The following is a 12046-nucleotide window of genomic DNA, read 5'->3' on the forward strand; positions in this document are numbered from 1 at the left end:
TGTGTGCGTCTGTCCTGGTTGGTGGTGGCTTCTCAGGGAGTGGGTCTGGAGGGAAGTGGAGGGCCTGCCTCTGTCCTGTGTCTTGCTTGACCCTTGACAATCTGCAAGGCTCTCTAGTGGCTCTGAATTCGAGTACCCCTGCTGGGTCTGAGGGTCCCCAGAGGCTGAAGTAAGAAACTGACCTCACTCGTTTAAATTTAGTGTAGGTTCCCTGACTTCTTTGCTGCGGAGAAAGAGTTTTAAGGACTCTGTAAAGTAAACAGAAGCATATCAGGAGGATTTATTAGGCGGTAGATGTAGGACACACTCAGGAGCAGAGTGAGCGTGCTCGAGGAAACGAGGCGCGCCACGCTTGGGTTGGCGCACGCATCTAAAGCCAAATACGTGAGCTCGGAGGTGCGTCCTGCCTGCTGGGTTACAGCGCAAACTGTCCGCAGGGGCTCCAAGGAAGGGCAGCGGTAGACGCTGTCTCCCAGGCAGCTGCTCCTCTGGCTGCCGGAAAACGGCAATTTGCAGGTGAAAGGGAACTGGCAGATCAGTTTGCTGCTGAAAGGGACTCACCCAGGCTTGCTGTTTGCAGAGAAGGGAAAAAGTAAATAAACCGCGCTCCTGTTCTGAAGCCTCTGTTTTTCTTTGAAAAGCACAATTAAAAAATTTTCCATTTTCTGATCTTCTTTCTACCTGGTTGTATTTCTTCTGTTCTACCTCAAGTCCTTAGAGCTCTAGGAAGTCTAGGAAGACCCGCGTGTCCTGCGTCATTCTCCTAGGAGGTCTCCTGGCCCACGGAGGTGGAGGCGTTGAATCCTGAGCTGCTGGCCTCTCTCCGGGAAGCTTTCTGTGAGCCGCTGGCACCTGCTTGGGTGGCTCCTCCCAGTCCTGAATCTGGCTCCGATGGTGGCTTGGTTTTCAAATATGTTTGGAAGGCTGACCTAAAAGAACCTCACACTGGAGCCCACTGCGGTGGCTCACGCCGTAATCCTAGCATTCAGGAGGCTGAGGCAGGAGGATCATCATGAGTTTGAACTACAAAGTGAGTTCAGGGCCAGCCTGAACTGCACACCGAGACCCTGTCTCAAAAAAAAAAAAAAAAAAAAAAAAAAAAAAAAAAAGCATCTCACTCTGGGAACCAGGAGTGAATTCTTTTTTGTTGTTGTTCATGTTTGTTTTGTTTTGGTACTGGGAATCCAGCTCAGGACCTGATGCTTGGCAGGCAGCTGTACCGCTGAGCTCTCTTGTCTCAGCCTCCTGAGTGCTGGGAGTACAGCCTTGTGCTACTTACACCCTGCCAGAAGTGAGTTCTAAGTGTCCTGTTTTAGTTTTGATTTTAGTTTTACTGGGACAAATGGCTTTCCTCCCCAGGCCTGCTTACCCTGAGGTAAGGAGGTGGGGCCACAGATTTCCTGCTGGTCTGCACCCACACTTGGCTTTAACTGGTGCCCCTCTGTCTCCATCTTTGAGGAAGTTTCCTTTCTTTCCAGGATTTCCCCTCCCAATGACAGAATCACAGAAAGTACATGCTGAAAGAAGGTCACAATGCTCAGGGTTGATGTCTGTTATCTTGGGCTGAATCGTAGAAAAGGATTGTTTGAGAAGGGGAAATAATTTCCACTTATTCCAACCTCCAATACAAGCCTTGGTTTGATGAGAAGTCAGTGTTGACCATTGTGTTGCTATTTAGCTGGGCTGCAGGGCATGAATCCCTTATCACCAATGTTTTTCTTTTGTTGTTGTTGTTGTTTTGAGACAGGATCTTGCTATATAGCCCTGGCTGGTCTTGAACTCTGGGAGATCCTCCTGCATCAGGCTCCTGAGTGCTGGGATTCTAGTCTCCTGATGTGGGATTACATATCCAGCAATGACTACACATTTTTATTAGAGAAACGATCAGCATTTAGAACTGAGCTGTAGTAATAACCTGTGCTGGTTGACCTAACCCTTGTCTTAAATTAGTGTTTCCTCAGTGATATTTAAAATTATGTTAATTTTTAAGCAGACATTCGTTTTTGGCTGGCACTGTTTTGTTTTGTGTTTTAACCTGAAATCAAAAGCACTTAAAGCATTAGTTTAAATCAAAGATGAATTGTTTGTTCCTTCTCATGTATTTATTGACATGGCAGGTCAAATATATACTAAATCATTGTCACAATCCTTCTGGCCTTTTTTCCTTTGTTTCTTGTTTTTAGTTTTTCAAGACAGGGTCTCACTATGTAATCCAGGCTGCCCTTGAATTTGTAGTGATCCTTCTGCCTCAGGTTCCCGAGTGCTGGGATTATAGGTGTGCACCACCATACTAGCTATCCACAGGTTTCTGTTGGGTTACTGCTGGTTCTGTGTTGCTCCTAATTTATCTGTGCCCAGACTCACATCTGACCTCCTTCTAAACTTCTTAGGCTGTCATGGCCAGGCACATAGTATGTGCTCAGTAAAAGTATTTTCCCACAACACCCCGGTTTGGACGCTGGTGTTTCCTGCTGGAAGAATTCCAGTGATGATGCAGCCCAGTTCCCAAAAGAGCTTCCTCGGATTTCTTTTTCAAGGTGCAAAGGTAGTTAGTTTAGTGGTGCACTTTACAACTCCAGGGCTCCATTTTTGAAATAAGCTTTTTAATATTGAGATAATTGTAGATTCACTTGCAGTTTTATGAAGTAGTGCAGATAGATCCCAGGCAGCATTGGCCCAACTTATCCCATAGTAACATGATGCCTAGATGCAGAACAATAACTATTATAAGTAGGAAATTGAGATTTATATAACTCGGTCATCTTTATGTAGATTTTGTGATTTTTGTGCATTTGTATGGGTGTATATACATGTAGATTTGATTTTGTTTAATCTTCACATGATTTTGGCTGTTTTATTTTTAATTTTTTTTTTTTTTTTTTTTTTTTTTTTGGTATTGGGGATTGAATTTATGACCACACTCTTGCCAAGCAGGTACTTATGCTGCTGAGCTAAATCCCTGGCCGTGGCAGAGTTCATTTTTAAGAAAATTTTTTTATTGGCCCATGATTACAATACACAATAATTACATTCATCCGGTGGAGCTGGTACATGTATATAACACAGCTTAATTTCTTTTCTTTTTTTTTTTTTTTAGCTTATTTTTTCATTTCCCCTCTATCTCTTGGCCCCCTTACCCTTTGTCAAAGATTTGTCTCCTTCCTTTTTGTTTTTTTCTGGTGCTGAGGATTTAACTCACAACCATGTGCTTGCAAGGCAGATGCTTATATTGTTGAGCTAAATTCCCAGCCCTCTCCTTCCTTTTTTATCCGTGTGTGTGTGTGTGTGTGTGTGTGTGTGTGTGTATGTGTGTGTGTTTGTGTTTGAGATAGAGTCCTATGCAGTTCAGGCTGGCCTTGAGCTCACTTTGTAACTCAGGCTGGTCTCAAACTTGCAACAATCCTCCTGCCTCAGCCTCCTGAATGCTGGGCTTTTTTTTTTTTTTTCTTTATTGAGATTTTAGATTTCTCATAAAGCAGAAACCATGTACTATTTAAGCTTGTGTGTCTGTCTGGTTTGTTTCACGTAGGTCTCGGTACATCCATTTTCCAACAAATGACTCAACAAATGATTGAACAAAGAATCAGATAAACTTGGCATGGTGGCTCCTGCCTGTAATCCCAGCACTAAGGTTGAGGCTAGAGGATTGCTGCCAGTTAAAGGCCAGCCTGGGCTACAGAGTGACTTTAAAAGGTGAGCCTGAACTGCATAGTGAGACCCTGTCTCAAAAAGACAGGCGAAAAACAAATTGGATAATACAGGCACTAAGGTAAGGAGGTTTTACACTTATGAAAGGTAGGAAAACAAGCATGCACCACAGAGCAAGTAGGGGCCTGTTAAAAGTAGGGTCATGGGGGTTGGGGATTTAGCTCAGCGGCATAAGCACCTGCCTTACAAGCAGGCAGTCGTGAGTTCGATCCCTGGTACCGAAAAAGACAAAAAAAAAAAAAAAAAAATAGGGTGACAGTGTGCTCCGCTAAGTGAGCCAGGACCACCGTGAACAACAACAACCAGGAGGGAATCTGCAGTGGCCTTGTATATCTCCCACTCTCAGGCTGATCTCAGGTCCGGGCTGCCCTGTGAGAAACCTGTTTGCCTTTTTTAGAGAACTGAAGATACAGCAGCTCATGCTACATATCGTGTAAATAAAATTTGTTTAAAAACTTAAGGATATGGAAATGTTAACCATCCTTATCTGATTATTAATGTTGTATTTGTGTATCTGATTATCGCACTGTACCTCATAAATTTGTATAATTAAGACTTTTTCTTAAAAATTGATTTTTTTTCCTTTTTATCAATATCGGGGATCGAACTCACGACTGCCTGCTTGCAAGGCAGGCGCTTATGCCGCTGAGCAGCCTTGACATTTTCTCAAAAATTGAAATCAAAGGAATGGGAGATATAGCTCAGTAACACAGTGCCTGCCTGGCAAGCACAAGGCTCTGAGTTTGATTTCTGGTACCTACTCCCTGAAAAATTGAAATAAAAAAGAGCATTTAAAAAAATATCCAGAAGTCTGAAAAACCAAAAAAAGAAAACAAAAGAAAGAAAGAAAAACAGAACCCCTTCAAATTTGTTTTTCTTTGAATCTGAGGATTTCCATAGGAAGAGGTTCTAGGGGTAGGAAATTTCAGAGGTTAATATTGCTGTGTTTTGGAACAATTTTTGTTTCTTGCATTTTTTTCCTTTTTATTTTTAATCTATCTAGTTTTCTTTCCATTTTTTCTTATTTCTTTGTGTTTTTAAAAACTTTTTTGGGGGGATACAGCTCAGTGGCAAGTCGCCTGCCAGTCAAGCACAAGGTTGTGAATTTGAGTCCCACACCGAAAACAAAACCAAAACCAAAGCCATAAAAACTTCTTTTCACCAGATGTAAATAGATTGCTTAGGTAGGAGATTTAGCTCAGGGGCACAAGCACCTGCCTAGCAAGCGTGAGGTCATGGGTTTGATCCCTGGTACCAAAAAAAAAAAAAAAAAAAAAAAAACCCTCCAAAAAAAAAGTTTGCTTATTCAGATCATAAATGTAAACGCTAGGCAGAGTATGCATAAAATACAGACAAGTATTGTGATAGCTCAGACCCCAGAATAAAATCCAAGGAAGCAAGAGACTGAAATTTGGGGAGCAAAGGCTTTATTTCCAGGCCTGGCGGCAAAGTCTCTCCAGGATCAACCCAAAAGACTACATACCCCAGAGACTGAAGAAAGGGATTTTAAAAGCAGAAGAAGGAGAGAAAAAAAAAAACCCCTCAGAGCTGTTAAGCTGTTGACTCATGTCTGGAAACTGTAAAGCTGTCCACTTACTTCTGATAACATCGGGAGCCTTTGGTGTCTTTTAAGTTACTCCCAATCTGCAGATAAGCATTATCTCGGAATAGCACATCTGCAGTAACATTCGGAGAAGAAAGTTAATTATTTTGGGACAGCTTGTTAGCAATAACATGTGGAAGGGGGGAAGGCAGTTAATTATCTCAGGACAGCTCCTTAGCACTAACATGTGAGAAGGGGTCAAAAGTTAAAAGAAGGTGAAACTTAAGTTTTTACAAGGATTTGAAACTTAACCCTTTCAGCACATACAGAACAAGAGGAGGCACATTGGTTAGGGTTAAGCCATAACATTCTTCCTGTAATTTCTTTGAAGTTAAGCATTTCTTAAGAACAGTGCAATTAGCACATTTTATAACAGGCACATTTTATGACAGACCACCACCGGGTAGGAAAGAGGGTTACCAAAACTGAAACCTAAGGCTTTTATGGCCATTCAGGAAATTGAAACTAAACCTAGATAGATAGGAAGGGAGAAGGGGGAAGGGGAGGCAGTACGGGGCATTACAGAACAGAAATACTGCGAGATTACTTTTCTGCGGGGGGAGAACAAGATCAGGTAAGGGTTGTGCTAACAAGCAAGTCTTCCTGCATACAAGCAAGTTACCCTTCAAGTTTAAATTAAGAAAACATCCTGGTTTCCTCAGCAGAGAATAGAGAAATCTTACAGTAATTAACAACCCCTGTTAGCTTATTTTAGCACCACATCTGTTATTTGTAGAGGGCAACAATAGTTAACATATCAATTAGGTAAGATTTCACAATTCTTTACAGAGGAGAGTGTTGATTAACATATCAATTAGGTCACCCAGAGGGAAAAGGAAAACATATACACGGTATGGCCATGGTACAGGTAACTTGCTATAATACAAATATAATGAAGCTATTTTTCTTAGAATACAACAGTATAAAAAGGAAAATTAAAAGCATCTAAAATCCTGCCAAACAGAGAAAAATATTATAGAATTTTTGGTGAACATTGTGCTATATATGTTTTTCTGTGTGTGTGTGTATGTGTATTTAGTCAGGGTTTCACTGTGTAGTTCAGGCTAGCCTTGAATTCATCGTGTTGTCCAGGTTGGCCTTGAACCTGGCCTTGAGCCATCAGTGGTCCTCCTGCCTCAGCCTCCCAAGTGCTGGGATTATAGACACCACACCCAGCATCACCCTTTTTTTATTTTTGCCGCACACAGAATTGAACCCAGGGTCCCCACCCTGAGTAACATCTCCAGCCCCTTTTTTATTTTTACACACAAAAATATTTTATTCTGAATTATATAAAATCAAACTACATAAGTACTGTTTATGAGAGCTACTGCTGTATTTTTTTTACTGTTGTATTTTTAAATGATATTAACTAACTTTTTAATAATCAGAGTTCACTCAAATTTTTGTCAGGGTATCACTTTCTGACTCTAATTATCAACTTGTAAGAACAGTTACAACCACATTAATACTTCACAGGATTCTAAGATCTGATAAAGGCTGGGTATTTTCTTTCTTTCTTTTTTTTTTTTTTTTTTGTCTTTTTCATTTTTATTGGTACCAGGGATCGAACTCAGGACTGCCTGCTTGCAAGGCAGGTGCTTATGTTGCTGAGCTAAATCCCCAGCCCCAACCCCAAGGCTGGGTATTTTCAACCAAAGCATCAATGCAGCTTTTATCCAAAGAAAATACTTTATTCAAGTTCCCAAAACAAATGAATTATGTTGAGTTTGAAACTGAAGAAAAAAGGACAAGTTAAAATACGAACACAGCAAGCACATGCCTGTAAATTACGGAGGCTGAAGCAGGAAGAGCCTTGCAAATTCGAGACCAGCCTGGACTACAAAGTGAGCTTAATTAAGGCCGGCCTGAACTGCATAGGGAGACCCAGTCTCAAAAAGACAACAAACAATCAAAAACCAAATAGTTTTCATTTAGTAGGAGCTGAAATCAGCTCCCGATGATGGCTTCTGATCAGCCATCTATCCCCTGTGGCATTTGCAGGTTTTTCAGGGCCTAGCAGGTCATGCCCCTGCCTTGGGCCTTTTGGGTGCCTCTGGTTCCTCCATCCTATATTCTGTCCATTCTGTCCCAAGAGTGTCGGTCTCATTTTCCATTTTCTCTTGCAATTTTCTGGGTGCCACCATAACCGCTATCTGTCGCACATCATTCATTAAAACCTTGCCGTCTACTCTGAGAGTATCTTTAAGTCTGTTGAGCTCCTGTGGAACATTCTTTTCACTTTCTGCCTACTCTGGGGGCCCTACCCGTGGGGTACCTGAGAAACCCGCGAGCACACCCTCCCCAAGGCCGCCAGGTCCCAGCCGTTCCTCTGCTGGGCTATAGCCTTCTAAGTAATATGTCTCCAGGGAAACTTGTAAACACACAGGGGTGAGTCACAGGGTAGGCCCCATGTGTTCACCATCAGATCAGGCACAAAAACAAATGACAGATGCCCATCCTTGGCTCACCAGTGCTTACCTCCATGCCCCTAAACCTCTTCTGCCAGGTTGCCTGTAGATCATACACTCCCATTCAAGCCTTCTTTGGCCCCTCCCCTCTTTTGCTGTTTTTTTTTCCTTGGGGCAGGATCTCACTATGTGGTGGAGGCTGGCTTTGAACTTACTAAGTAGCCTAGGCTGTCCTCGAACTCTCAGCAGTATTCCTGCCTCAGCCTCCCAGGTGCTGCTGGGGCCACAGGAATGTACCACCACATCCAGCTAGACCCCACTTTTTGTGAACTATGACCAGAACCCACCCTCCCCATGCCCACAGGATCCTCACAACCTGGCCTTGGCCCCCTCTCCAGCCTTATCACTCGCCTGCACCCTTATTTATGTCCATCCCACCACCAGCCTCTGCTGTATCCTCTCCCTGCCACTTCCCAGCCCGACTGGTTGGCATCCTCTGGATGTCACCTCCCTGCCCACTGTGGTTGAGTCTGGACTCAGATGGCGCCTTTCTAGCACCCTTCTCTCCACAGCCGCCATTCCAGCCGCCTGTGCGGGCAGCACCCACCTCCCCTCCGGGCCCAGCACTTACTCCGGGGCCAGTGCTCTGGAGGAGGACAGTGGAGGGGATTCGGTGTGTCCTAGGACCAGCGACCTCACTGTCATGGCCACCTGCAGTTCCCTAAGTCCTGGCCTCTGTTTTCCTCGTATATTCGTTTTCTGCTCTGGGCCGAGACTTTCTTGCTTTGCAGAGGAGAAACAGGCACAGCAAGGAAGAGGTGGACCCTACCCTCGCCACCTCCAGCGCCCGAGAATCCAGTGGGTCCACAGTGCCAGTGGGCAGGACAGGCGTGCTGTTCACCGGGCACCGGGGACAGAGTGGACTTGTCCCTGAAGAAGCCACACCCCTGGCAGTGCCGAGCTGCTGTCTGTCCCCTGCTGGCAGAGCAGCCTCCAGGGGCACAGGGGAGCTCTGTTTCTGACTGAATATAGGTCTGTGTTGAGACTTCTTGTCTGCAATGGCCAGGCCCCAAGTGGCCTGCCAAGAAAAAGTGGTCTGTCTGTCACCAGGCCCAGCTGCTGGCTGGACAGACACTATGCTAGCCTTGGGCACCATGGGCAAGGCCAGCCACAGGCCAGGAACCAACTGTCTGCCCCAGGCTGTGGCCAGGGCTGCAGGACACCTTGGTATCCCTAGGAGTGAAGCTTCCCCTTTGTCCCTGCCTGGCTGGTGACTGTCCTTACTCCACAGGCCTTGAACTCTGGGCACTAAGGATGCAGTAACTGCTGGCCCCCAAACCTGTGGGGTGTGTGTGTGTATGTGTGATCCTAAATTTGGTAACCCGAGCCATGTGAGTCCTTACATCCCAAAAGGAGTGGAAGAACCAGGCATGGTGGTGCAGGCCTGGACTAGTACTCAGGAGGCTGAGGCAGGAGGGTCACTGCGAGTTTGAGGCAAGTGTGACTACACTGCAAGTAAAGGCCAGTCTGAACTTTATAGACCCTGACTCAAAAACCCAAAATAGAAAAGTGGGGAGAAATTTTGGGGAGGGTAGTAAAGGTAGTTCAGCTGTAAGAAGTCTTTGCTAGTGGCTCCCGTTTCCCTGGGCTGAAGTCCCAGAGAAATGACTTGGGCATGGAAGCCAGGTGTGACCTTTGTGGGTCCCCAGTAATCACTTACTATTGTGGTCATGTGTGGAGGTGCACCCTGAGGGACCCTCAGTGGTTCTAGGGGGCCGTGGCTTGGTGATCAGGACTGGAGGATCCCCAACTTCCCCCAGACCCTCAGGCCAGAGAGAACTCCCCTGCCCCCAAGTTTATAGAAGGGCTGTTTCCGTCTCTTGGAGGCACTGGGGTCACAGAGGTCTGCGTTAAGCTGGAAGCGAGCTGAGAGGCTGCAGTCACCCTGCTTTCCTGGTGGGCAGAGAGCACCCCTACTTCTGAGTTGCCAACACAGCTTAAGCTGGGGTTGTCTGTTCAGGTGATGAGCAGTTATTGAGCACTTACTGTATACCTGAGGCTGTTGGAGCTTTGGGGAGGAGAGAGGATGGGGGTGAGAAATGGGGCCCCACTTTGGGCAGGAAGAAAAGCAAGGCCCAGGCTCCACTGCAGCCATGTCCCTGCAGCAGTGACAGCTGGGCATCTGGCTCTGGATGCCTTCCTACGAGGAGCTGGCCCTTTCTGGGGTGCTAGAGCTGGACCTGGGCAAGGAGGTCAGGGAGCAGGAAGAAAGGGCTCACAGCCCATTCACTCCGGTGTCCCACTTGTCCCCAAGGCAGAGTGACACACTGGAGGAAACTCATAGGTGAGACCCGTCTAAAAACAAATGCAACAGGATGCTGCCGGCTCCCTGGCAGAAGCAGAGCCAAACTGAGGGGCTGACAGGATGGGGAGCCAGATCTAGTCACCTCCCTTCTCCCTGCCACCACAAGGAGGGAAGTTTGAAGTTCTCCTGAGTCCCTTCCTCTTCCTGACCTTGAGACTTGTGGCTCTGACCCGGCTTAGGACTCAGACTTCCACATTGTCCTGGGTCTGCAGGGACAAATCACAAAATCAGCCTCCTTCAACTGCCACTGGAGAGGCTCAGTGGTGCCACTTGCCCTGTGTCACCTATGTGTCCTGGTGTTGGTCTTCCGGACAAGCCAGGCATGGTGATTTCCTATCCAGCCACAAAGAAGTGGAATTGGGGATTCATGGGAAGCCAAGGGGAGCTGATGCCCTTTGCTCTGTCCTGGGCTGGAGATGTGACCAGTGGTCCCCTCTTGCTCCATGCTAGATTTCCTGGGTGCAGCTAGAGTTCTGCTGTGTAGGTGGTGGCTGGAGTCACCAGGGGAGTCTTGGGGGGAACCACTGGTTCTCCATCCCCCCCTCTGTCTCACAGCTCCCTGGGGAGAGGAGGAAGACTGAGCACGTCCGGCCTAGATGACCTCCAGTCCTTGCCTGGGCAGTCATAGTTGATACCGAGTGGGGGCCTGGCCCCTGCTTTGCTAGGGGAGCTGAATGGAGTGGCTGGAGTGGAACCTGGTAAGTGTCCCCCAAGTTACTGATCTACTCCTTGCACTCTGAGATTCAAAGATGAGGTCTCTCCCCTCTTCCAGTCAGTGCAAAGGGCAGAGCCTTTGTCCTAGCACAGGATGTGCTCTCAGAAAATAAGTGGGGTACAACTTGCAGTGAGGTGCGGAGATATCAGTAATGTGATCCTTGTGACCAAAGAAGAAAATCACCTTTTATCAATCTTTAGCCTGTTAATGATGAACCTGACCCCACCTCATGAACCCAGTTTGCCCTCAGGAAGGTCTTGCCACTCAGTCCCTGGGCTGTATGGCAGGATGTGGCTTCTCCTGTGAAGGACACGGCAGCCTGGCTCGGAGCCAGCCTCTGCCACATGGGGCAGCTGTCTTGTCATTCCTTGCCACACCTAGGGGATGGGCTGCATGGCCTTATCACAGAGGAGAGGAAATCTGTGTTCACACAGGGACACCAGAATGGCTACAGTGATCTTGTGATTCAGGAGAGACAGAGCAAAGGCTTCAGGAGTTCAGAGCCAGGGGCCCCAGCCCAGGCAGGGGAGCAGGGAGATGCTAAGAAAGGATGGGGCGGAAGGGTTCTTCCAGTGGTGTCTACCTGGCTGTATGTTTAAAATCACCTGGGAACCTTTCATAGCCTGAAGCTGAACATGCGCTTGCCTTGTGATGCAGCGGTTTCATCTTGAGTGTTTACCCACCGGAGCAAATACGCTGCTGGAATTTTCAGTGCACTTTCATAACAGGCGAAACCTGTGGTTTTGTTCTAAAATGACCCCAGATCCTGTGTTTGGAAGGTGATGGGACTTCTGGGGAGCCATAGCTGGCTCACTGTTAGGAAGTGGGGTGGAGTCCCTGGGGGTATGGCTGGAAGGGTTTGTCTTCCTCCAGGGCTCCTCCACTCTCTCCTGGCTTCCTGTCCCCCATGCTGTGAGCAGCTCTGCTTCTCCAGGCCTTTCTGTCCTGCTGCCTGCCTTGGAGCCAGCTTACTTCGGACTGAAACCTGAGCCAAATAAACCTCCCTTTCCTTCAGGTTCGGGTATTAAATATTTGTCCCAGCGAGGGATGTAAACTGAGACAACCGGAAATTGCCCTATCAATAGTGTAATGAAACAATAAATCGATATACAACAATTGTACTTGTGAGTGAGAATGCACGGTTTGCAGTTCCACTTGGCGCTGCCACAATTCTTTCTAACGCATTGCTGAGTAAGAACAGCCATACAAAAGAGCACACAGGCTCTGAGTCTGTTCACATGAAT

General features: G+C 46.6%; 1 protein-coding gene across 5 annotated transcripts in view; it reads left to right on the top strand.

Moving 5' to 3' along the window:
• Gramd2a (GRAM domain containing 2A) overlaps window positions 1-12046 on the top strand; it is a 64843-nt gene that overhangs the window by 1789 nt on the left and 51008 nt on the right. For 2 of the 5 annotated variants that reach the window (XM_063246716.1, XM_063246717.1), the window contains exon 2: window positions 10643-10785. The exons of 2 other annotated variants lie outside the window; for them this stretch is intronic. Coding sequence is in view for 1 of the 3 variants with exons in the window: in XM_063246703.1 (XP_063102773.1) it covers window positions 3599-3693 (95 nt within the window). In the remaining 2 variants the exon portion in view is untranslated. Of the gene's footprint in view, window positions 1-2879; window positions 3694-10642; window positions 10786-12046 lie in introns of those variants that run through there. One more of the 5 variants, XM_063246703.1, reaches the window with a different exon arrangement.

The sequence above is a fragment of the Cavia porcellus genome, unplaced genomic scaffold, assembly GCF_034190915.1.
Source record: "Cavia porcellus strain 051 isolate PalLab524CR breed Dunkin Hartley unplaced genomic scaffold, mCavPor4.1 scaffold_4, whole genome shotgun sequence".
Taxonomy (NCBI): Eukaryota; Metazoa; Chordata; class Mammalia; order Rodentia; family Caviidae; genus Cavia; species Cavia porcellus.